The 27,772-nt window shown below is 42.4% G+C and overlaps 1 protein-coding gene across 1 annotated transcript; it reads right to left on the bottom strand.

The window, feature by feature from the left end:
• Positions 1-20,338: 20,338 nt before the first annotated feature.
• On the bottom strand, positions 20,339-27,025 carry rdh8a (retinol dehydrogenase 8a). Its single transcript, XM_023401431.2, has 6 exons — positions 26,631-27,025; positions 24,073-24,234; positions 22,845-23,024; positions 21,792-21,885; positions 21,510-21,693; positions 20,339-21,352 (listed from the first exon to the last, which is right to left on the bottom strand). Exons 1-6 carry the CDS (start codon positions 26,734-26,736, stop codon positions 21,125-21,127), a joined length of 954 nt encoding a protein of 317 aa, XP_023257199.1. The 5' UTR covers positions 26,737-27,025; the 3' UTR covers positions 20,339-21,124.
• Positions 27,026-27,772: the final 747 nt, after the last annotated feature.

Genomic DNA, 27,772 nt, shown 5'->3' with positions numbered 1-27,772 from the left:
TTGGGTTTTTCCATTTCTCAAAAGGTTGCAGTTGTGTTACAACATTCTTGTGGAGGAGCCTCAAATGTTCTTGTCATTTCCTTCATCCAAATGGGTGAGTCTATACAACTTGTTTCTGACTTTGCAGAAAGAAATAACAATATGGATACCCATACGATTATAGTCCTTATAGATATATATATCTATAAGATATCTATATTATATAGATTATAGTTTTGTTGACTACTTTAGACAGTCTTTTAGAATTAGTTGTGCTACAATATAAAAAATAAAAAAATATATATGAAAGAGGGATTGTATTTTTGTAAGGTATATACCCAATATTTACTTTATCCCAGATTTCCCATACTTTGCAGATAATTACTCGGCTTTAGAACAACAAACTCTGCCAGTTTTGAAATTCTAAAAACACATTCATCAGGCTCTACTGTTTTATAGAGAAGACTGAAGCAAAGGTATTGCTATGCATTAATAACACAAAATGAAGTCATCTAAAGCCCTTTTGCTGATTTACAATTTCAGTGTAAAACCTTTTCAAAACAAGGGAAACAGTGAATGTACCATGTCAGAATTTGGTTTGGTTTCTTTTTTTTTTTTTGTGTGTGTGACATTTTCTCATTCTTTCTTTTTTAAACTGTGTGACAGAATAGTACCCCCCACAAGAATCCTGGAAGGTTTTGGTGTCCCTGTGTTTTTGGATCTTTCCCATCACCGATAGTGCTTAGTGTGGGAATCAAGGGCAGAGATAGGAGGATGTGGGAAAATAAGAACTGTGTCAATCAAACACATAACATTTAGAGGGAAGGGGCTCAGATAGGGTAGAAGCCCTAACTTCCTCTTCTTCCTTTTCCTTGAAACCATAACTTTGATCGCAAATCTTTCGCACCGTACATGTGTCAGGCCTCGAGTGCCAATAAGTCTCTGGGAACCCAACGGTAGATGTAAGGATAAGTCAGCAACCTGTCCATACGTGATTTTCCATCCACATCTTCCACTCAAGCTTATGAAGTTGATCCTTATCTCTCACTTATCACATTCACTTTCTAAAAAAAAAACCACACACACACTTTTTGCACACTATACTCTGCCTGCTCCTGCCATGTTGTTATAAGATTTACCATTGGGGGTCTTAACTGTACGAATCTCAGATATCATCCCTGCATGCAGTGTGAAGGCTGCTGAATAATGTCTCTGGGAACTGTGTGTTCAACCTCGACTTTTCCCTTCTATCTGTATCACACAGTAATGAAGGCCTTCTCTCTCTCTGCCTGAAAGCAAATATATATCACCTTTAACAGGCACACATTCCAGTGCTAGCACCATGGGAAAACACAAACTGGGAGCAGGACATTGTTTCCAAAGTGAGTATTAGGACAGAAAGGAAGAAAGGCAGGGGGCTGGTGGAGGGAGCTGAGTGAGAGAGAGAGCGAGAGAGAGGGAGAGAGAAATTTGATTGTAAAACACCACAGGCTAAAACCAAAGAAAAGGTCAAGCGAGAGAGAGAGAAATTCTTTCTTAAGGCTGTTTTAAATCAATACAGATACAAACTGAGTGACTTGAAGAAGTCATAAAGAGAGCATATGCACAGTGAGTGTGTCAGCCTCTGTTCTGGTCCTCCTTTTGTGGCGGTTGAAGCGACCCTGTGTGTGGTCTGAGTGGTTCCCGTCTTCGAGGAGTGAGCAGATCTCTCAGACACTTCAAGCTGCAGTCTCACACACAGCCGCTGATGAGCGCAGAGCAAAGAGAGGGAGAGGTCCAATAAACAAGGCCTGTTTGATCCAGCCGCAGCCCAGCAGCCTGCCAAGTTCCCTTTGTCTTTAGAGAGGACACCACAGCCGTCACACAGACTGCCGTCTACCCACTGCTCTTAGCTGTGGTGAGGGGCATCATTCACATGCTGCTGTGCCAGTGGAGTCAGACAGTGAAGGAGAGAGACAAAGAAGTGGCTTGAAAATGGAGAGACATGAAGAAGCATGGGCATTGCTTTGTGCAACCAAATGTGCATGTCTGGGTTTCTGTTCATCTCCAGTGTTCTCTGAACAGCTGCAAGAGACTATTGTGCAACATGCAGGTGATTAGGTGGTAATGCTTTTTTTCAGAGCCGTGATTGATTCAGCCCACTGCTGCTGGGGAGACAGTGGGGGACTGAGTGTGCAAATCCTTGCGAAATACACAGAGGGAGAAAGCCAAGTCCAGTAAATTTGATATTGTAGATAAGTGGAACCAGAATATTTGAGCTATTGTTCTGTTAGACAGTGATCCCCTCTAAATACTGAACTTTAAAAAAAAAAAAAAAAAAAGAAGAAGAAAACAATTGGATCCTGTTGTTGCATCTTTAGTGGGACGCAAGTTTTAAATGAAACAGACGCAGTTTAACAATGCTGGTAATACAAATAATAAAATGTAACGAGAAACGGACTGTGTTCCAATGTTTCTTTCCATTTTCCTCATTACAAACAGACCACAGTCAAATCAGTGTCTAATTTCACTTTTTCGATGGTCTAGGTATTTGTACATCAGGAACATCAACTATGAAATCAGGCCTAAGAATTCACCTTACCTGACCCTAATGCATGCGGACAATAACTGTCAGTGGGCCTCTTCAGTTTCACAGAGTAAACAAGCCAAACTGAGATACTGTATAATGAAAATATGCCCCTCGCCCTAGTGATAGTTGGAGAGGCTACAGTTGAGTGGCGGAGCCGTGCTTATCTTAATGAAATACCATTTTGCGGAGCCGATCTTCTAAGTCGGGTTTTGTGTGTGCTGGATCCCTGTTTTCCTCTTTAGATAGGAGGAAACTCTAAACTGAGCCCTGGATCAGGTGCAACCAGCACAACTATTTCCCACAGTTGAGGCCCAGGCAGCAACAGCCAGATATCTGACACTAATCACCCATTAAAAGTATAATGCAGTTCTGTGCCAGGGGAGAGAGAGCGACAGTGACAGCTGCTGCTACCACATCCAACTGAGGGATTCTAGGAACACAGACAAAACTTCTCTCGAACACTGGGGGATTGCACTTTGTTTGTTTGTTTGTTTTTTCTAATTGCAAAGCTGCTTTGTTGTTTCACCTCAGAGTTTGACTAAATGAGACTGTGAACAAGAGAGAAAACGGATGAGACAATAGGGATTTCCGAATGAAGTGAATCATGGTGAGAGAGTTCGCTGTCAGTCATTCAAAAGATAAGGCAGGAAAAGGGTGTAAAGATGATCCTCAGATCAAAGCTTGTCCCTGTGTCTTCACTCCAGTATCAGTTTTCCTCCGAGCGTTTTTCATTCTTTGTTTCGCTTCTGTCTTTCCTCTTTTTAGTGGCCCTCTCAAGGCCTGATGTTATCCCGGCCTGTGCTTTCGTCACAGATCGGCGTTGGGTTTAACAGCATGCCAAAGAAAGGGCCGTTCCGCGGGCGCCTGCAAGAGAGGATCAGCGTTAAGCCAAAGAGAGCGGTTTCGGGGCAGTTTTAATGCAGCACCTGTCAGGGCTCAGCTCAGGCCCAGGATTCTGCAGGACCCTGCCTGTGCAGCTGTGCGGGTCCAGCCTGAACCTCGGCCAGGAACACAGGCCAGAACCCATTCTTTCCCCTCCCACTGGCCTCTGATCTGACACCACACATAACAATGAAGCTCCTCTGTGGGTGCTCTGACCTTAGCAGGCCTGTAATCTAATGATATGGAATATGTCTCTAGTGATCTAGTAGGTCCAGGAATGCAACTTGCACAAGAATGCTTGGTTTCAAAACAGTCTTATGGAGTTGTACTTTGAGACTGTGCAACAGGCAGAGCTTGTGTCAAAACATTCACAAGTCATAAGCCTTATCTGATTATATTTCTATCATTGCCTTCCGTTTTCTCTTTATACGCTGAACATAAAGAGGAGGAAGACAGACAACTTGAAAAAGAACAAGACAAATGAAAAACATAAAGTAAATCAAATGTCATACACAATCTCTGGAGACTAATTGTTTCAAACAATCAGCCAAAATTGCAATTGTATACATTTCAGGTTAAACGCGCACTCAAAACACACAAGTGTATGTTTTCTGCTCTGCTGAATGGAAAATGCATGGCCCCCAGCACCTCTCCATCAGAACACTGGTCTCTTGAGATAGGGAATATTAAAGAGGCCAATGTGACTGGAGGGCTCTGGGCTGTCCTTACAGGGCCGCCTGCTTGTGAATGTCCATTTATAACCAGATTGGTCCAAATAAGCAGAGGACGCAAGAGCTGCACTTTCCCACAGTGCTGCAGGAGGCCAACACGACTTCCCCTTTATAGTTCATGACTGCATGGAAACTGCACTCCCACTAAGAGCTCACAGAATGGGCAGACTGGTGGACCGTGGCAGCCCAGATAACACAACTTGACCAACACTGAATCTGATTAGCCCAACTTGAAACCAACCATGCACACTGATAGTGGCAGTGCTGGACAAAGTCATGGAAAGACTCAGAGCATCAGCCTGAAAATTAGATTCCTGCCACGCAAGTAATACATCCCTCAGTGTTTATTCTGTGGCCATAAAATAAAGGATTTTAGGGCAATGTGAAAAGAAATAGTTCCTTTATTTGATTTTCCAATATAGGTGTTTATTATATGTTGTCTCTGATGTGCATGTGATTTATATTTTTTAATTGTTTCTCATGCGTGCTTTTGTTTTTGTCCTCACATTGAAAAAAGAAGTTCCTCCTTAATAATATAACAGTCAATCAAGCAATCTAAAAATATCCTTAGAGTGCAAATCTTGGGAACATAATATTTTATTTGTGGGGAAGAACCCTGGATGTTTGCGCCAGACCCGAGTCCTTTATATTGTTTCGTGTGGCAATGACAATTTCAGCCAACTGCACTTTGAAATCATGACTACTTTCTGCTGCAGGTAACCGAATCCGCTCGCCACCTGCTCCCGCCCAGTTGTACCCAGGTTTGCTCTCCACAACAAAGCCTGTGTGACGTCCACATCGTTCCAACTCACGTTTCCTACTCAACATGATTCCTCTCAGACTCCTCATCTGTATGCCTGTCTCTTTGAACCCCCCTTTTGTGCTGTTTTTTTCTGCAGCAGGTTCGTTTTGTGGGTATCTTATTTCTTATGCTGCAGCTTGGGGCCTGCTGCTTGACTGTGACGTTTTCGTTCTGGTTTTTAAAACTTCTGTAGCTATACACTCTGGAGGTTGTGACCCTTGTCTGTGTGTGAGTGACAGGAAGGAACGGAGTCTTTTGAGAGGATTTACTGTGAATTAGCACGCCGATTTGATGCTCTTTTTCATCGTGCTGTGTTCCGGCGAGAGCAGACTGCTCTGGCCCCTGTACAGATGGGCAGATTGCGTTTCAGCCACTTTTTTTTAAAACGCCATGCGCGCAACAGATACATTTCAACAATGTCATTGGTCAACTGTCACATCTGTCAACTATATTCTTTTGAAGTTGGATTTTAAGAATATGTAAGTTGGGGGAAAAAACTAATCTCTTGGCGTCATTTTTCACATTAATCCCCTCTGTTTACAAACTCGTGGTATTCTGATTTCACAGATGGCAATCACTCACAGTGTGTCAAGGGGCAGGTTGTCTGGCCACTTCTGATATCCTCAACATACAATGGACAGCCAAAGACCGCACCAAAGTATCTTTCAAGTATTTTCACATTTTCCAAGTTCAATTTGGAGAGAAGGGCACAATGGCTGCTGGTGGAGTGAGCCAGCTCTCTCTAATCAGTTTGGAGGGCAGCTGTGTAGCAAAGACTCGACAGTTACCATCCAGCTGGCTCAGACTCTGGGAACCCGGCGAGAAAGGCTAAGATGTACTCCATTACAAGCCTATGCATGGTCTCTCTCCGTCTCATTTTCTTTCTCGCTCACTCTTCTCTCCCTCTCTTTCTCTTTCACACTCGCACACAAAAACACAGCAAGATCGCACCAAAATGCACGAAGTCTTCGACTTTTACCCCCTGGTTAAACTATAATCTGTGGTTCTGTTCCAGGCCTTCTTCCAGAATTTACAGCATCATGTGGTCCGAGATTCCCACATTACAGAGAACTGCATGTGGTGTGGGCTGCATGTTCCGTTTCCTGCAGATTAACTCTGTATGGCTCCCTCTTTACTGTGACAGACTGAATCAATCTAATGTAAATAAGCATTCCTAACTTTCAACAAACCTATGGCCCCCAAAAAACCAAAAGCTCCCCCTTAGTTGAAAGTGAGAGAATTCCACCAGGAGATCTAAACTTCCCTCTTTCCCAGATCTCAAGCCTTGCCTTCCCACAGACGCCCCAGGCTCAGTGACGTTGACATTCAATTTCCCACATTTAAGAGTGACTAAAAAAAGCATCTTGTAAATTGCAACCATAAGTTGTCTCTCTTTTTCTCCTCCCACACACACACACACACACATACACACACACATACACAAGCTCTTACAATCCTAATGGGGGCCCTAAACACTGGGAAAACACAATTCTCCAGCGGAATAATTTGTCGTATTTCCCATTTCACCTGTCATGCTCTCAATCAGCAACACAGAAACACTCTGAGGGAAGCCAGCAGTGTTGTTCTGTGGGCTGCATACCGAGTTGGACCTTCCAGTGAGAAAACAAGTGGACTGGAGCACGAGGAAGAAAGAGAAAGAAAAAGAGAGCATGGAGTAGGAGCCTCCTGGCTGACTGCACAAAGGAGTCAGAGGTCTGTTCCCTGAGGATATGTGAGTTTGACTCCTCCACAGAATGAAATAGATCCACTTAGTGAAATCACTTCCTGTCAGTGTTTACAGGGTGGTAAGAACTTAGGTAAGCGCATGGGCACAGCGGGAGAGAAGAAAAAGTTTATATACTGTACGTGGCTTGTGTTGCTTGAATAAACATTTTTGCAGATTTTGGCTGTCGTTGTACAAGCAATTAGTCTTACTGTGAAAATTGACTTTGTACAGATATTGTGGAGTCATTTTCCTGCCCTTTGTAAATGTATATACAGTGCAAGCTTTATCTTGTTCAGAGAGGTTTTCTTTTAGGCTTGATGGTGTGGTATGGAACCTGATCTCTGTGAGATAGTCTGACAGTTTATCCTTCACACTCGTCCCAGCAGAGAGCGAGCGAGCGAATGGAGTGTGATAGGTGTGTTATTGTTACACTTTCAGTGAAACTATGCCAGCCCATTCATGGGGCCTTTCTGATAAAGTCGACATCAGAAAGACTCCACTACAACCGCAGTCTTATCTATTGTAGCATGTAGTAGGCCCACATCAGGGTTCATGGAAGTGTGTACGAGTTTACATGCAAAAAAAAAAACGGTGTCAGGCCAGGAGGTAGAATATGCATCATTAGTAGACACTACAGAGTACAGAGGAGGAGCAGGAGGACTTCATGGTCAACAGCAAGGTCAACGTGCAGCTGGATAAGTCCTGGTAGTCGAATAGTTTCTGATAAATGATTAGAAAAAAATGCAATGGTGGAATGTAACTATGTACATTTACTCAAGTTTTGTATTTAAGTACAGATTCACTTTATTTCTCTTTCATGCTACTTTATTCTTTTAATTCACACAGCAGTATTGTACTTTTTACAGCTTTAGTAACTGATTCATTTTCAAATTAAGATTTTACATATAAAACATTCAGTGGCTCATAAAATATGATGCCCGGTTACAGATTAAAATACCCAACAGCACATAAATAATTAATAGTATCTCTACTATGACCAACTACAACAGTACAATGCTACTAGTACTATACATACTTGTACGTGAATGCATCAGTTGTGTTGCGATCCAGTAGTATAACCTTTTTTCAGAATTATGTGTACTTTTACTCTGGATTTTTAAGAACATTTTGGTAATAATACTTTTACTTAAGTAACATTTTCAATGCAGGACATTTACTTGTAATTATTAAATTACAGCATTACCACTTTTATTTAAAGGTGGGCCACGGGTATTAACAATTATACCATAACATGAATGTGAAGGAATTAAATATTGCAAAGAAAAACCACTTAAAACATCAAGAAAGTGAGCTCCAACACGCAGAAGACCACACAGGACAACTAACAAAGAGACGAGGACAACAATAGGATGACTTTGTGACATCTGTCCAGGGGCTAAAGATAAAAATAGCATTTTGGCTAACTTGCATTTACCTTTGCATCTATTGCATTTACAGCAAGATAATCAACGAGCTGTTCTTCTGTTCTGTTGAGCAAACAAACAAAGAAACAAACGTATTCATTTGTCTAATTCCAACTTCCTCCAAAAGCTTAGTGTTGTTGCTGAAATACCTGCGTTTAGTGTTTTATATAGTATGAATATAAATTGGGCATAAAAATGAACATAAATAAATATGAATGATAGAAAAAATACAAACGAACAGGCTACAAGATAGTTACCAACTATATCACTCTGTCTTACCTCGCTGAACTACATCTAATCATTAACTGTATGAGAAAGTGAGCACTTCGATGTCCATCTATCAGTGGTGGAAGAAGTATTCAGATCCTTAACGTCAAAGTACCAACACAGCAATATATAAAAAATACTCCATTACAAGTAAAACACCTGTATGAAAAATCCTACTTATGTAAAAGCACATCAGTGTTAGCAGCAAAATGTAGTAAAAGTACTGGTTTCATCCCTCTCACTTATATATGACTTCAGTATTATTAAAACTGAGGCATCAGTGTGTAAGCAGCATGTTCCTGTTGTGGCTGCTGGGGGTGGAGCTAGTTTGAACTACTTTATACATAGTTTTATTTATAGGAACACCAAATAAATCTGTGGGGTCTTGAGATGATTAATGGGAAAGAATAAAAAAACAAATACGAATCTGTTTTTTCAGTTTTTTTGACTTTGACTGACTGTTTTTGGTGAGATGTTGGAACATTTGAACATTTATTGAAATTAAACCATGTGAGATGTTTAGAGGGGATTATCACTATTTGGGGGAGCTGTTAACAACTCATAGACATGGACCACTGGTTTATTCTTTAACAGTGTGTTGTATTTTGAAAAGATTTCATATTTTTCATTGTGTAAAATCCCCCTCTTAAAAGTAACTAAAGCTGTGGAATAAGTGTGGAGGAATAGAAAGTACAATATTTACAATATTCCCCTCTGAGATGTAGTGGAGTGGAAGTGTAAAAATACAAGTTCTTCAAAATTGTACTTAAGTTTCTTACAGTACAGTAGTTTATGATTTGCAGTCCAAGGGCATATTCTGTCACAGCACAACTGTCACCAGCCTGTCACACATCACTGCTGCTGAAAGCCCCTCGTCTCATCTGGCTGACTGTTTAAAAAACACACAACTCTATGAGGGTCTTAGTCTAACAGAAATATTTAATAAACCCTGTCATGGTCCATAACTCACAATCCAAATGACCCTTAGTGACCCTTTCATCTTTATACTGTAAGACATAAATACACTACACTGACACAAACTGCATGCATCGTGATGATTCCATAAGAGGAGAAGAATTAATGAGGTATAAAGTATACTTATATGTTGAATATATTATGGGTTTCATTTCTTTATAGTTGTGCAGCTCAGTAACAGAGAGTTAATGCAGCATTGCCTTGTTGAAACTGTCAATTATTGTCAAACAATCTGAGGACGGCAAATAAATATGTCAAGACCAGTTATTTGACTCTTCTTGACATATTTATTTGCCGTCCTCAGATTGTTTGGCAGATTGTTTAAAAGAATAATAGAGCACTCTTTAAAGTAGTAGCAACAATAGTGGCAAGTCATCATCTGTAAAATGTGGGGAAAAAATAGTATTTCCATGTCCTTGTAGCCAGTTAATATTAGCAGACAAATCAAAAGCTATTTATTACAAAAATAGAAGAACTTTTTGCCATGACTATTTTCTGTTCTTCTGCTTTATCTCCTCATGTAATACTTAATGTATGTGTGTGTGTGTGTAAGTTTCTGTGTCACACCCACATTCTAAGAAAAAAAAAAAATCTGAACAGAAACTAGGGTTATAACCTCACTCTTGGCCCTCTGCAGTGGGGTTGTGAGAGCGAAGTTTCTTTCCCCAGGCTCTCTCCCACACCATCTCACCCCGTTCCCCCTTTCCCTCCTCTGTATATGAGAAAAACCATAAATCACAGCCATATCCAGCTTCAACCAGCGCAGAGCTAGAAACTCACTCTGTTGCACTAACCGTGTCTTAGGCGCAGTGGTGTTGCAGAACAGATACACCTTTTGCAATAGGCTACAGCAGATGTGAAGGTTGAGTCATAGCAGCAGCAGCAGCGGTGCTTCGGGGTGAGGCGCAAAAGTGCCGAAAGCAATGATTGTTCGGGCTACACACTCAGGCACGCAGACACACTCACACCCCTCCTCCCTTTCCCCCTGACTTAAAGGCCAAAAACAACTACACTCGTCCCTCTCTTGGGCTTCATTAGATGGAAAAACATAAAAGATAAATAAATGAACTAACCCCAAAATTGTTGTGCTTGCGTGGGAGAGTTCAAAATGCCCCAAAATAGTCTTTTGTAAGGACATAGGAATGAAGGTCTGCATCTTTTCACCATACAAGGGCCTGTTCCCTGTACCCATTACCCTGCCGAAACCCTCCACCACACTCGCCACAGTGACCAGTCCGCTGTCACGTGGATCAGACTGCTGTGGCGTCCGCGCATTTTCTATGTGCTTTTGTTCTGTGGGATTCACTCGTGTGTGTGTGTGTGTGTGTGTGTGTGCGTGCGCACACGCGCAAACACTTAATGCACACGCAGCCACATTTGATGGGGGCATCTGTTTTTCCTTCTGATTTGTGTGCATCTACATTCAATACGTACACGTTCCTGGGTTTCACAGGATGAAGTGGCTCCTGTTATTGTGGTTGTAATGAAGCATGTCCCTATTTGCACATGCCCACAATGCGTGACGAACATGCACACACACGCACGCACACAGAAACACAGTGACAGACATACAGTTAGGCAAATAGGCAAACAATCACAGGTTTCATCAGCAGCAGCTTCTTGGAAGTACGTCTTTGAGTAATCTGAGGAATCAATAGCCTCTGCAGAAGCAGAAGTGAAAGAGCACTTTGCATTAGGGGCCGGAGACTCCCACACTCCAGACCTTTTAGACAATAGAATGACTCAGAGACACAAACAAACAAGTGCACACTGATCATGTCCAGACACCCTCGATTTCGTCACTACAATCTTGCTGTGGTATCGCTGCACCACCCCACATTATGTGTCTGTACTTAGTTATGAGGCTTGTATACACCACTTTTTTAATGTGTATTTGCTTTTGTGTGTGTGTGTGTGTCTGTGTGTGTGTGTGTGTATAGGCATTATGTTTCAGTCAGTCATTCAATATGTCTGTGATGTCAACGCTGTTGCAAACATCATCAGCCCATGATGATTGCTGTGTTTATCTGTCAATGGCCAACAAATGGATCCAAGTGACACAAAGCGTATACAGTTAGAGCCAACTGAAATACTTGTCTGGCTCAAGAGAGTCAGTGGGGATAATCCTGTGTTCCTAGGCCCACTGACCTCCAGACATTTAGTAGTGTTGGCACGTAGCAGGAGCTGTCAGCCGAGCATCTATGGGAGATCTGTGTTTAATTTGCAAAAGCGGACCTTGCCAGAATACAGAAAGAGAATGAGGGAGACAAAGGGAGAGGGGGAAATAAAGCCAGTACTTTTGTGTGTGTGTTTGAGTGCCAAAAAGAGCTGCATTTCTGAACTCTGTCGTGGACGATAAGGCCAAGGCTGGACGTCTCCGAGATATGCGTTTGTGACAGACACAGCCATTTTGAGCTTTTTAGTGGTTCTGAGTGTCTGCTGTGGAAATACTTGCGCAGGAAGGGAAAGGGTGGTGGGGGGTCCAGTACTGTTTTTACACAACTGTGAGCACCACACATCACAAACAGCTATAGTGCTCAGTCATTGAGAGTTTCTTCTAAGAAAACCGCACTATGAGCACAAGCCAGACCAACTAATCCTCACCGATGGTTTCAGTGTAGAAATAGTTGTTTTACTCTCAGTTTGTGTGTCCGGACTTGTCCGAGGAGGTGTGTGCAGCCAGTGAGTTGGGAGATGAAAGTGACAGGTAACAGTGATTTTTGTCAAGTTTTTCTGGTTCTACTCAGTGACTAGGACAGTCAAGCTGAGGCCTGCCCTCTTACCTCCAGCCTGGGAACCAGACCGGCGATGCCTGCTTGCCTAAGTGCCTGGCTGCTCTCGCTGTGAGCTGTTCCCATCCTACTCATCTGTTTATTGTTTTCCTGTGAGGGCTTGTGTTGTAAGAGGAGAAAGGAGGAGGGAGTGGGGGGGGGTGGGGGTGTATGGAGGTCAAGTTAGAGGGAATATTCTCCCATGTTTAATTGACAATACCTCTAGAGACTGGGATGGTGGGTTTTTGAACATGATCAGTGAAGTCATGAAAACTGTATATCTGAAGGGAACTCGGAAACATAAGTTCTCTGTAGCAGATTTTGGTTAAAACCTTGTTTGTTTTATTTTACTGGGCTTGGATTTTGAGGCAAGTGGTTTCACTTGTTGGTTTGCTTTATGTGAAGAAGAAAACATAGCAGGACACTAACCTCAGGCAACAAGACTCAGAAAACAAAGCTACAAAGGAGAAGCGTTGAAAATAAAAAAGCACATAGACACATGTGCATAATAGACAAGCATATCCCAGCTTACATCATGTCCTCCTTGGATACAAGCACATTTTAGCTTCAGGTTTGAACATCTAGTTTCACATGACTGAGTAGACATTACTCACCTCTTGTGAGTTATCACACTTCCAGTCAAGACTAATGTGCAAAGCCCATACTATGTTAACAATTTACCCTGTGACATGCATTTGTGTTTGGGCAGACTGAGTGTTAGAGGAATTGTGAGGCTAGCTGTGTAGCAGATTTTTTCCACCGCTGCCCTAAGGGATTCTGGATGGATCTGCAACATCAGCTGTGGGTTTTGTGTGCTGCAGAGAGAGTGGGCACTGAGTACATCTGACCTCTGACCTTCCCACAGCCTCAGGAGGAGAAGCCTTTTCGCTGAGAAAGGGAAGACCCTCTTGCCGGTCCCACACGGTCCTCTCAAAGTCACATTCCAAGGGATGCTTTTCCCACCATGGACCAAATACATGTCTGTTCTTTGCTGGCAAAAATCCAAGTGAGTGGGCGATCACATAAGTGGGGTCTTGCCCAGTACTCATGGCAGACCTGACCTTCTGCAAATGCCACAGTTAGGCCATTCTCCACAGGTCAGGGGAAATATGGAGAGGGCCTGGTTTGGGAGAAAGGTCTGCTCTCTTTAATATGGAGTAGAAACATTTGTGTCTGATTCCATCAAAAATGTTTTTACTTTCAACTGTATCCACGACTATACTCCGAGATATGGGATATGCATACTATAGTATCACTAAAATGATATTTTATCTGTTGATTTTATACAAAAAATTTGTAAATGTTGATTTTTTTTTTTTGGTGACTGTTTAAACATCCAAACACCCCATTTAAAATGTAAGTTTTTTACCTTTTTAAACTATAATACAACATGAGCGAAATAAGCAGTCAACGCCATAACTGAGTATTTCCAATAATGGAACTGCAGTGAAGTCTCACAACAGATTCAGACAGCCAAGGATTCACACATCACATACCTAAGGAACCAATCCCGTAAACTTGGGACAGGGGAAACCTTGTTAGTACACAGAGCGAGAGTTTGTATTAGCACATCCACTAACACTGTCTCAGCCACTACCAGTTGCAAGCTAACAAGCTAACAAATAACATAAATAAATAAAAGATTCTATATGCGCTAACCATTCCTTTATGTCTGCTAGTTGTCTGTCTGATGTTTCCTCTTTCCTCAGCACCGCTCTTTCACCAGTCACCGAAACCTTGTCAGTACAGAGAACAAGAGTTTGCATCAACTCACTGCCGGTTACAAGCTAACCCACAACTGAGTCTGGGTCTGACTGAGTTTCAAACATGTGGCCGAAGCTGTTTCATCTGTCAACCTACCGCAAGCAGTGGTGGTGGGGCAGGGCACAAGGCCTGATCCAGAATTTCTCAATGAGCAAGTAAGCGTGGATGTGTATGGAAGTAGTACAGAAGCGTAATGCATTCACTTGAGAAAAAAAAAAAAAATCTGCTGTTTTTCTCTTAATTCAGAAAAAAACAGCACTTTTTCTTCCCGAGTGAATGCCTTACGCTATTGTGTGTGGTGATCACTATCTAAGGCTCACATTTAATACATGTCTCCAATTACAAAAACAAGACTGGAACATTTGTTTTTTTTGTGTAGAGCAATTCAAAAACAGAATTATACTACAGTGATCAAAGACTCTATCTTGTTACCTCATTAATCCTGTGACCATATTTGTCCTCTGCATTGGGCCTAACCTATTTCAGGAGCAGTTGGCAGCCACGGTGAAGCGCCCCAGCACTTCCAGTTCTGCGGCGAATGGCAGTTGGCAGGGCAGGAGTGTTCATATTACCTAATGTGCAAGTTTTTTAGGGTGGTTGGAAACTGGAGCACCCAGAGGAAACTGAGGAGAACACAGGGACAACATGGATACTCCACGCAGAAGGGGCCAAGCTGGGTTTCAACATACGCATTTACCCAACACATGTTCTGTACAAATATAAAGGCTATCTAATGAATTTGTACATTACAATAGGAAGAAGGGAAAATTATTATGGTAAGAACATCGCATAGGTTACTGTGTCTATTGCAATATATATATTTTGAGGTGTATTATTAATCTTTAATGTAAGGTTTAAACAAATACAGAAAAAAAAAAAGATCGCAATGACTGCTGGAAATGTACTTTAAATACACAAACACAAAACTGTTAAAACAAAACTTGTAAAACAAAAGGACAAATGTTCAGTACAGTCAGTGGAGGACACGCTGTGGGTTGTGTACACAGCGTAGGAAAAATAATCTTGCCTCTTGCGAGATCCAGTGACAGCGTGCAGAACGTGGAGTGACGTAGTGCCCACATCAATACGACCACACTCCACTGCCTGAAGAACAAGCATGTGTGCATAGGGTTCCCAGTCATATACTTTCCAACACTGAAAACTACTCTCCTATAGGATTCAAAAGAACCGGCCAGTTGGCACATGATGTACTTTGCAGTGTAGTATTTTGAATTACATTTCCAAATGAACAGAAGATTTTATTTTTGAATTCTGTACCTAACGTATAGAACTGTGCGCAGTGTTTAGTTTCAAACATTCGTAACATTGAAAACTTTTAAATGTTCAACTCCTAATGAATAACTTTAGCATAAGCGTAGTTAAAATTGATTTGGTTCTGGTCTTGTTTTTCCTTGTAACGTAGCCATGGATCTGGAGGTGAGCAGTGTAGTGTGTATGCATTACTTTTCGTCAAGGAAACTGTAAACTTGAACATATGACATGGACCTGGGACATGAACCCCCGTATTTATCAGGAATCCAGCATAAGTCTACTCCCTCAGGGACTCTCCTTACATCACAACACTTCCCCCTCGAGCAACCGAAACCAGGCTGTGCACAGACAAGCAAAGTTAATGTATGCCAGGCCTCAGTTACTTTGCCTCAGGGAGAAACATCCACCATCTAGATGAATAGATGAGATAGAAGGAAGATGAAAGAGAAAAAAATAAATCAGAGGCCAAGGTGGGAAGAAGAGGCCCAGAGAGAATAACGGCATGGTGTGATTTTCTCTCTATTGCACACACACATAAATAAGAGTTAAAAGGAGAGAGTGTGTAGAAAATAGAAGTGAAAATGAATGGAGGCGAGAGATAGAAATAGAATCTAATTTGTAACATCAGTTAATAAGAGACAGAGTGACAGAGAGGGAGAGATGAAGGGTGAGAGGGAGAGCAGCCAAATGACAGAGGCGTGTTTGTGTTCTGATTAGGCTGAGCCAAGTGGAGGCGGCTCACCAATGGAGATAACCAACAAAGACATCACTTCACTCGGGACAAGTCTACGAACATCGTTTCGCGGTCAATAGACGGAGGCATTCTTTTGTGTTTGGTGAAGAAAAAAAAAAAAAAAAAAAAATCAGCTCGGGTGGATCCATGAATGCAGCACAAAGTTTACCGTTCATCTGCTCTTGAATGAAGCAGATGACCGACATGCCAACTGGTTTCAGAGTCCAGGGGCATGGAAGTGTGCACAAGAGCTGTTTTCATTTTTCTTATGCTTAGCTGAGCCACTTCTTGAATCCATGTTATTAACTGACATTTTGAATATCTATTCACTCCCCTCCTGGCTGCCAAGATGTGATGCACTCAAGCTGAATAAACAATGATGTGGTCTCTTTGGGCTAAGACAGGCTTCCTGGCATGGGTGTGCCCCGCACCCTGTTTAGTTTCTCATCTTTTTGGTTGGCGACAGTGAATGGATCAGATCTGTGGCAGTGCTGATGGGGTCCACGGTGAGGCTTTCTCTATGGCAGGCGGAATAGGCCTGGGATACAGCCACGGTTGCCAGGCATGGACAAACTTCAATAATGATAGACTCTCTGATGAGGTCACTGTCTGTCACACAAAGCCCCCAAAGTGTCTGTCACTGTGCATACTATAATCTATCTATCTATCTATCTATCTATCTATCTATCTATCTATCTATCTATCTATCTATCTGCCTGTATCTGTCTCTCTCTCTCAGTCTTACTCATACACACATGCACAGACACATGCACTAAACTCACTCATGCTGCCAGAGGCACAACAGAAAAACGGAACCATCCCTGGGAAACAAATTAAAAGGATAATCATCTCTTGGTTGAAAATATTTTTTTCTCGGTGTCGGTCACACCAGAAAGCAAAAGCATATCGTTTTTTTTTTTCTTGTAAATTATAGTAAAAATAAAAATGCTTCACCGCACTAGATTCCCAGACGTCTAATTACAACATTGAAAGAGAGAAACAACTGATCCATGGTGGAAGAGGTTAGAAACCAAAGGAAAGATGATATGTTAGAGGAAGAAATGTGAGTGTACAGAATGGTGAGAAAAGGGCGATTTGTTTTTCTGGGATTGCCCACTTTATATGCACTATGTGTACCAATACAAGGTTGTGTGTTGTTTTCTCCTTATCTGTTAACTGTTTGCTTTTTTTTTGTGTGTGTTTTTTTTTTTTGCTTTGCCCCTTGGCTTGTCTTGCCCACAAACAGGAGTTTCAGGTTTTGACAGAAATCTGTGCACTGCTATCAGCAGCTTTGCTGTCAGACTCCTCTTGTGGAATATTACACCAATCTTACCTTACTGTCCACAATGCAAACAAGAGGATCATGTTATCCCAGGTCAGATTACATCATCTCTAAACCCAGCACAATCACCCATCAACCCCTTGTTCGAGAATCATAATCCCCGCACACAGATTGAGTCCTCTAATCACAGTTTCACAGTCACTGGAACTGGTAATTTTGAGAAAGTGAACACAGCGGAACACAACAATACGGTAGTGGGCAAACTGAGGCCCAGTCTGGAAATTCCTGCTGGATTGTTTATGTGCAGGAAGAGCATTAGGGAAAAGGAACAACACTAATGTTGTAACGATAGAGACAATAGAGGTTCTGTGTCGGTAAAACAATGTGTATGACTGGCCAGCGTGAGCCAAGATTCTTTTGATTTATGTTCCGACCTCCAAAAGATCCTGAATAGACGTGCAAACAAGCAGTTCTACTCAGAACGAGAGATGATGACCTCCCCCACCCCCACCCCCGCCCCCCTCTCTCTATGTGTGAATAAACAAGTGACCCACGTTGGGTCTGTGAGAGGTCACTGCACAGCGGAGTTATGGAGATGGACGGAGAAGAGGGCAGACAGACAGTGGGCCTCAGAGAGACAGAGAGAGAGTGAGGAGGAAAAAGAAAGGGAATAGACAGAGAGGGAGGGAGAAGGAGAGATAGAGGTTGTGTATTTGTTTCTCCCCCGTGGCCTCTCCTGCCCTATTAGACCTGGTCGCCCCAGGACAGCCACAGGGCAACTTTGGCTTCTCCTGTTTTGACTATATAAAGATTGATAGCCCCCCTCGGATCCCAGATCAGCTCTATGGATAGTAATATGTCCCATGTGGCCACATCCCCAGTCCCATGCAGCTGTGTTAAATAGTGGCTGCCCTCCACCTTGTTTTTCAGCTTTCATCCGTCTTGTTGTGCCTTGAATATATTTCTGATCCACAGGTCAGGTCATGTGGTGACTCTGTTTAATATTCTGTAACACTCCTCACAATTATTCAGATTGGATCCTTGATAGCAAGGGGAGTAGAGACAGAAACAGATAGTTGGAACCCGATTTAGATCCATCCTGACCTGGGATCAGGCTGAAGCACCATGTCTAGACACCAGTTCCACTTACTGTGATGCCAGCATCCCACAGCACCCAGACCTCTCTATCTATCTCTTTCTTTTCTTCTTGTGCTTCTTTCAAGCTTTCCCTTCCCTTTTGTTTGTTGCACAGTTTTCTGACATCTGCAGCTCCCTTTTGTTTTTGATCTCTGACTCCCCAGACTATCTCTTCACTCTCTGAGTCAGGCTTAGGTGCGGTTCTCTGGAGATGATGACAATAAAAGGAGGATACATACGGTAAAACGGTTGAACCTGATATGACCTGGCGACAGAGAAGGCAGACAGGTTGCAAAGCACAAATCCTGCTGACATGCCAACTTATTTTCCTTCTCTCAATGTATTAAATACCCAGAAATGCAAGTGGCATGTTAGTCAGTAAACAGCAAAGCTACATGCAGGAAGAGCTAATGTATGTTTAGTAGCTCAGTAATTGTGACAGGGTTACAATTAAGGGAAGACCCAACCACGTCACGCTACCCTCATTATATTGCAATTATGTTCTTGATTGTGAAACAAAGGTACACAACAATGGTTTGATAAGACCTCTTGTTTAATGAGACTTTGCTGTAACTCCTGTGTTCATTCAATTAGTAAACAGGTCCTCCATTCAGGCCCGGGCACCCCAATTCTCATTTTCCCAAATGCGACACACCCCCACCTCTCGCCGCCCCAAAATCCCCCCACCCACACCCTGCCCTTAGCCTTCAGCGTCCCACATTGGATCTTGGCATCCCCCTGAACATTCAGGACACACAGACTCCTCCCCCGACCTCCTCGGATCCCCCTCAACCCCTTCCCCTCCACCCCCTGCACACACACCCATTTGATTGTGATTGACAGCGTCTTTGTTCCATTGTGTGGAGCTGTCGCCTCTGATGAAGACACATACACAGAGCTGAGGCGCTGCGCTCATTGTACATTGCGAAGAAACTACAGGTCTGCAACCAGTTGCACTTTCCTCTGATGATGAGCTCTCTGCTTTGACCAGGTGACTGTAACTAGCCTGGACACGGCAGGGCACGGCAGGATGGGATGGGACAGGGTGTGCACACCGGGTAAACTCTGGTTAGGCTATCCAGGCCAGACCTCAGGCCTCTCCTAGTGTGGACCAGGGGGTCCCGGCCCGATGGGCTAAGGGGGCCAGCTGGAGAGGGAGGCTCAGGGCTGCGCAATGTGTCTGAGGAGGCCGTCATTAGGGTTCACCCCTCCTCAGGGATGGGAACCAGGTCACATTCTCTCACACGGCACAAAGCAGGGTGTGTGTGTGTGAGAGGGGTGGGGGTTCAAGGGAGGGGTTTTGATGGGGAGCAGGCCATGACCTCTTTATATCCATCAACAGATCACTAACTTGGCCCACAGACATGCTCATACAACATATTCACACACACACACACGCATGCATGCAAACACATGCTAATGTGCGCGTATGTGCACAGACGTGCACTCACAACAATGCTGATTTAAAAAGAAGGACGTGTTCTGCTGGAGGCCTTATGTGTGTCTTTACCTGAATATGGTCCCAGCAGCAGGTCTGATCGCTGGGATACAGTTGTTACATGAAAACTTTTATACAACTAAGGAATAGAAATATAGAATACAATATAGAAATTAGCCTTTCATAATTATCTGTATGAATTCATGTTGAATATTGAACTATTGAAACACATACTGCTCCAAATCCACGATTTAAACAAATATCCCTAGAAAAACATGATTGCAACATTGCATAATCACAATATAAAAATTTGAATTAATCAGTTCTATTGCACTTGTCTATCGGAAGCCACCGAGGACAAATTCCTTTACACTATTGCTCCAACCCTCTTGTTGCTGATCCTGTGAAATCCACAGGTTGATTACCAGGGGGGCAAAAAAACAGTAAAACACCGCCCCCTCTTGTTAGCCAAGGAGTCGTGCAGACAGACGGAAGAACCCTCCGGAGCTTTCAGTATTACTAAGCATTATTGATCAATATGGTCACATTTTGTTATCGATATCATCACAAAACAAAAATAAATACCTTTGAGGGTAAATCAGAATTCTGTTTATTACTAAATCAAGTTGCTGGATTAAAAATATCTGACCCACCCCTTCACAAACCTTTAAATCCCAAAAAACATTCAGTTTATCAAAAGAAGATTAAAAATATGATTCAACAGCAGTTATGACCATGAGAACACTATGTTAATGCAAACATGAAATAAAGAGCACAACACAATAAAAGCAGATATATTCTTTCTGACTCTGTCTTACATGTTATAACTCTGGTGAGCCTGAGTGTACAGTTATCTAGCTACAAGTTATAGCATTATTATTTCTCTATAATGGTATTCTTCCTCTCTGTAACTGAGTTCATTTTTTGTGCTTTGTTGTCTGTCCATGGGACTTGTATCTCATGTTCTGTGTGTGTGTGTGTTCTCGTTCAAACAAAATAGACATCTGGCCACTTACACTATATCTGCTCAGACCCTCCCATATAGCAATGACTCAGGCGTGGCCTCCTCTTTATAATATGTATGTACAATAATCCGATGTGTGTGTGTTGTTGTTTTGTGTATGCATGTTTCTGTGAGAGCACATGAGGTCATTCTGCATACAACATCTCTGTGACAAACTTGTGCAATTGTGCATGTTTTCTGGCAAAGCTTATCATGGTGGTGTCTTTGAACTGAAAGGCACCTCCCCTCTCCAGGTTACTGGTTCTAGTCTACCTGCTTAGCCCAAAACCTCAGGAAAAGACACCGGGGAACTGATTGGGGTCAACAAACTGGGAGGGTGAGGTTAAAGGGCAGGATTGGACACCCTCTTCAGTTAGGTGAGATTGTGCGTCTACGCAGGCAGCTGCACGTCAGGCACTTGAGGATGCTCATGGTTATGTGCATGAGGGGGCCGAAATTGAAGAGCAGGTTGTAGAAGGTGTTGACAGACAGGCCGCCAGTCTCATCTGCATACTTTAAGGCCACAATGGGTGTGTAGAGGCTGTTGGTCAGATTCCGAAAGCGAGGGCTGCTTGACTCAATAACCTTTTTAGTGCACTGGAGAGACGAGAAACAAAAGAGGTTTAGACTGGATTCCATTACTCTGTAGGCTGTTTGAATGTTTGTACCAGTTAGTGATCAGAGAAACACAACACTGATTCTTGAATGCTGAGATAAATTCAGCAAAATGTGAGATAGAAAAGTGTTCCCTTACTTTGGCTATGTCCTCCGGTGTCTGGCCCATGGCTTCAAAAATATCTATGGATGACGGCAGGTAAACATCTTTAAAATAACGAACTGTGTCTGCATCTACTCCCGGATACTCCATCTTAGCCACATCCTCCATCATCTTGGTCTCAAACTCGGTGTGCACTGGGCCAGGCTCAATCATGGACAACCTGAGGGGAGTCAGATACGGAAAAGCCTAAGAGGGAGCACCTACAATACGGAGTGAAGACAGATGTGGAGGAAGAACAGAGGAAAGAGGGTAATCTACCGGATATTGAACTTCATCAGTTGTACGGCCATACTCTCACAGAACCCTTCCATGGCAAACTTAGAGGCAGTGTAAACATCATTGAACACCACTCCTGATCCGGGGGGGAAAAAACGGGGAGATAAGGGACAACATCACTGCACTGCATTATCACATTTCACAGTGTTGAATTATCAGCAGACATCAGTGACACATCATTTACATATAAAGACCTATTTGCACTTGAATCAACCAAAGGAAAAGATAACACAAGACAATAAGTGCCAGACAGAATATTACAGTAAAGTCAGTGTAGCTCAGTTGCGTGGGATTGACAACTTATCAGACACTCTTAACTCCACCCACCTGGCAAACAAGTTAAAACAAACACTAAAAATTCTTTGCAACTGCTTGCTATTTGCTGCTTGCCATGGCCTTTACTGAAAATGTAAGACAAAGATCGGCCTGCAATAAACACTTTAAAATAAATACCTGTAAATACACATTTTTCATTCAAACATTCTGAAAAACCTTTAACTTAAAACTGCTTGCAAACATTGCCCGCACTTCTTCTGGGAAACAAAAGCACCAAGTTAAAGATGCTACACTTGGTTGAATTGTTTTGAATTGTACAGCACTGTAAACTCTAATTTCTGATGTCATTATTTTCATTTCATGCTGAAGAATGGAACACACTGTATAATTTACAGCCCAGTATGAGTGATTTCCAAGGTTTCAGGCTCTGCACTGCTCTGTCCAACAAAAAGTTCAGGTCACCACAGATGATTTGCAAATTTTTCCTCTTAGTGTGCAGAAATTTTGAATAAAAAAATTCTCTTGCTTTTCAACTGAGCCTTAGACCAACTAATATATCAAGTATTTTTATGACTGCTGCCGGACAAACTCAGCTGATGTGATGTTGGCGCAGCTGAGTGCAGCGCTCTTGTCTGCGACTGCATATTCAGCCTTTAAACGTGTCTTTTCGCAAACGGTTGGACATGTAAGTATCTGTTTCCGGTGATCCTGGATCAAAACGCTTTTTCCAATGTGTTGTTAATTACACACAGATCATACCCTGAAGACCCATGACGCTGCTCATGACAACGATGTGTCCTGAACGCCTCTTCTTCATGTCTGGCATCACTTCTTTGATCATGCGAACCACACCAAAGAAGTTGGTCTCGAACACTCTCTTCATCTCCTCGATGCTGATGCTTTCCACAGGTCCAAGCAAGCCCACACCTGCATTGTTGACTGACAGGAAACAGGCACACACACACACACACACACACACAAACACATGCAGATGACACACTGCTCGTATCTCCAACATTGCAATTATCAACCCTTCTAAACAGGATATTGTCAACTTAATATGAACAGATAACAGAACAGTTTGCGCTGTTCACTCGGCCTTTCTACATGAGGTGAACAGATTGGAGATGGTATTACTTGATATTGCCACCAGGTGTCAGTGCGTGACAAGAGCAGAGAGGTGTGATGTAACACCACTGCATGGGTATTGAGTAATTGGGTGAAGGGGGATAAATTTCTTGGATTTAGAGTGAGATGGAGACTGAGTCATAAATAGAACCTTTATTCAGACTAAATGTTTAAACATAAGAACTGAAAGAGTCACCTATACATAAGTTATCGATCTAGCAACCTACAATTTACTGCCCCGCAGCTCAAAATGGCCATAAAATGACTTAAGGGCTTTTATAGAGCGATTGATCGGTACCAAGGACTTAGTTGTTGTTGATCTGCTGAGATTTCTGCGTTTAAAAGGACATCTTCTGCTCTTACATACTGGTTGTCCTTCTTATTTGCCCACTGGATGTTCATGGCTCAGTGTCCTCCCCCCACATACACTTCTTAATGTCAAGTGCAAAACCATAGAGGACAATTCTACAGGACAGTCACCACTGTTTCAAGACTGTTTCAGTTATGAATCTTAAAAAAAACCATTGTCCTAAAGTTGTATTATCACAGTAATAACACTGTACTATGATATCATAAAGTCTGTTAGATTTTTACCCGTTTCTTGTCTTTCTCATGAAAAGTAGGATATCACTGTTTGTGTTAAATACGAGCTACTATAAAGGGAAGGTTACCATTCCTACATACAGTTAAGAAACTGAGTTATAGTCATACAGTAGATTACATAATGACTTTAGGTTCAACGTTGAAACTATTTAGCAACTGTAATAAAAGAAACACAACATTTTCATGCACATATGTTTATCCACACGTGTGGGTCAAATGGGAGAGGCAGACAAAGTTTCAGGTGTGTCTGACTCACTCAGGATATCAATATGACGGTCCTTGACATTACTGATGCACTGCTTGACCGACTCGTCGCTGCACACGTCCAGTGGGAGCAACATCAAGGTCTTGCCATATGCATCTCCTGCTGCTTCCACTAGCTTGTCCTTCTTCTTCAGGTCCCGCATGGTGGCAATAACTGATAAGGAGAGACAGAGAAGTGGGAAGTGTTATTAAACTCGTATGATGTGGCTTCAAACTAAAGAGCTTCTATAATACAAAAGAAAATGATTCTTTAGACTTGTACAGTCACATACCCTGGAATGAGAAGACATATTTAGGAATATATGGAGCACAGCATTAAGATGACTTTTTATTTGAGGCCATGTTTGTATATTTTACATTTCCTACTGTAGGGAATCATTAAGGAAATCATTAATAACTCTTTTCTGCAGTTTAAAAAAAAACCAAAAAAACCTTTACCCAGTGTTACACTGTTGACGTAACACTGTGAAACTTATGATCTGTGAAGTCACCACTAAACCGCTTCCTTAACACACACACACTCACATGCAAGCAAGCACACACGCAAACACTCAACAGTTGTGACAGAATCAGTTGTGCGGGTCAGAGTTCCTAGAAAAGACCACGCCTGTCAGTTTACAGGACACAGGATTGATCTCCTCTGAACTTTACACGCTGGGCAACATTAACCTAGACACAGCACAGGAATCTATCACGAGCAGTGACAGCAGCTATCAACAACAGTGTTGACTTGGCTTTCCCGGTTTCTTCCACGTTGTGTGCTCTGCTTACACTTTGCTGACTGACGTTATCTAGCAAAAGAAAAGAGAGACAGTGCTGTTCCACATTGGTAATCAGTAGGAGTAAACAACCTCTTATTCATCTAAATCCACCCGTTGTCCTTGACAGATAAAGGCAAACCCTCACCTGATTCATGTCTGAACAAAGACAGGGCTGGATTAGTGAGAGTAAAAGAGGTAATGCTAAGCTGTTGAGCTTTTGCATTGCTGTGAAATGTTACTAATGTAATATTTCATGATGTATGGTAATGAAACCAGACTTATTTTTTCAGAATCTTGCTTTGTAAGTGGCATGTGACTTATCTTTGCAAGCAGTCGAACACACACTATGCATTAATGACGTCTCAGGCACTCTAATTAAGTCTAATATTATGATTTGAGGACTGGGTGTCCATGAAGCAACACAGAGATTTACGTATTGGTAGAGACGTGAACAAGAGATCCATTGTTCCTCTGGCTCCTGCAGGAATTACTCTTGGGCAGCTTAAACATTCTTGAATGAACCCACATCGCATTACACACACAGAGGTCTTTTCGGGGGTTTCTCTGAATTCTGAGCATGTTACTGCAACTAATTATTACTTTATGCACAATGCAATATTTAATCTCTGTTGGATTTCCTAAAAACCCTGGGAAAAGAGCGAATCAGCTTCATAGCTCAGAGGTGGCCTTATTGAAAGCAGGTCACACTGCTCAAACCAATGTTGAGGGAGCAGTTAATCGCTTTTGCTAATCTATTTCACTGTAGGCCTAACATTCCCATCAGATCCCAGTGGCCCTCAAAGAAAAAGAAAACTTTAACTAACCTTTGCACACTTGCTCCTAAAGTTGCAAAAGGACAACACTAATGACTTGACTTGACTAACTTTTGTTACAGTGTAAGGTGAGTGTGGTAAAAGGGTAACACTCACTGACTGTAGGCTTACAGACAATTGTGTAAATTCTGCATGAAGTCGCACCTAACAACAAAATCTTGTCACAGGGGGTCTTGAAAGCAAACTCCTAACAACTGGGGTGGTGGTGGTGTTAGGGGTGGGGGGTGGGGGGGTGTTGGTCTAATGCAATTCTCTCCGAGGCTCCTGACATGGAAACGTTTTGGATCCCCAGTTCCTAGATTGACATTAATGACGGCTGGGAAGCAGGAGAGGAGACGCACCGAGCAACAATGTTAAAGTGGGACACCCTAACTCCACTGTGCACCAATGAAGACTTCAAACAAGGCCCTTGCTTCAGAGTGAACTCTGCTTGTACAGGTCTCAAACTTTGTCCCCCTTTCAACACTCGCTCCAGAGAGGGGACTATAGGCACATTAGACACGGCACTAAACCGGAGCAGGCGGTCTACAATTCACTGCGATAAAAGGGGGCTTTGTGCTGGAGAAGTCACTTGAAAGAGAACTGACAAGACTCCTTTTATGATTCCGCCTGGCAAGCGGCATCCTTGCAGAGCCCTACCCTGGAAACTGCGCTTTCAAATGATAATAGTTGAACCAGAGGAGCGACTGAACCCCAGTCCTTACAAAAGGATATGGATCCGATACCATTAGGGTTAAGTATTTCAATGGGCACTACACGAAATCACTTATTTGCGTTAAGACGGAGCGTTGCGCATGAAACTCAACCGAACTTTGTGCGTAAAGGAGCCTTGGTGCAATAGCAGAGCTTTGCAGGAAAAAGTAAACACGGAATGGTTTTTCAGGCGAACCACACTATTATAGGCTTGCTACTAGTAGGTTCGATCAAAGAAACAATGTAGAAGAAAGCGCATTTACCATGGTAACGCTTCTTTTCATCTTTGGCCAGCGTTACGGCGATTCGTAACCCGATGCCGGAGGAGCAGCCGGTGATCAGCACAACTTTCTGCCCGCTGTTCGCCATGATTTGTCCGGGTAGGCGCTGGTGTTTTTCAGCGGTCCTCTGCTCCGGATGGTCGCTGCCGAGGGAGCTACCGATCACCGGACTTTAAAAAACTAAAGCGGATCATGCAGCCACGGCAGCCATGTGAGCGTCTAATTCAGTCACATGTTCAATAAAATCAGCAAGCAAATAAAGACGTGGCATCGCAAACACCCCGTGCAGACAAGTTTGTAAACTTGATTGGTGCCGCCTGCCTTGAAAATGAAGTTAATTCCTTCAAAATGTGTGTGGTCGTGCATGCGCGCACGTGCGTGTTGTAGAGGGGGCAGTGCTTATTTGATTTCTGAGCTGGTGACCCCAACAACAAATAAATATAGGCTGCTATAGAGTATTCACCTAGTGATTTGCCATAGCTAATGCTATTTCCGCTTCTCTCCAATATTACAGTTCCTAATAGGACTTGTAGTTTTAGCACACCCGACTTTTATTTTATTTTATTATTATAAAATAATGAATTATATAATCTTTTAGAATTAAATTAAATTGAATTGGTTGATTAATTTAAAACAATCTTTTAAATTTGCTCTTATTTTAAATATTTGGGCTGAACATTTGAGCTAATTAAAATCACACCAATAAGAAAGAAATAAATAAATGAATAATAATAATAATCCTCTTTGCCGTTGCCCATACTATGAACCTAAATCTACTGTCATTCTCTAGTTTATTTATTTATAAATCATCCCATGCTGACCTTAATTCTGGTAGGTAATGTTTATAGTAATTTACAGCAATGTGCTGCATTGTACTGACATCTGGTGGTAAGGAAAGGCGCAGCACACTTAAGAATCACTCAGGCTTCCTGAATGCATAATACCTCATCAAATGAATAATAGTACTAATTGCATCACTGTAAACACAACATTTACGGAATACAAGACAGAGAAGAATGGTCTGAGTTGAGCTTATCAGTTATGTCTCACTTCTGGTTTGTCAGCTGATATGGTGATTAGTGGACCCTGTTCCTGATGGATGTTGTAAGAGGCCAAAGTGCCTG

Source organism: Seriola lalandi, unplaced genomic scaffold, assembly GCF_002814215.2.
Source record: "Seriola lalandi dorsalis isolate HSWRI2012SDOR001 ecotype SW California unplaced genomic scaffold, Sedor1 jcf7180002053680, whole genome shotgun sequence".
NCBI lineage: Eukaryota > Metazoa > Chordata > Actinopteri > Carangiformes > Carangidae > Seriola > Seriola lalandi.
This window is presented reverse-complemented; position numbering and strand designations above follow the sequence as displayed.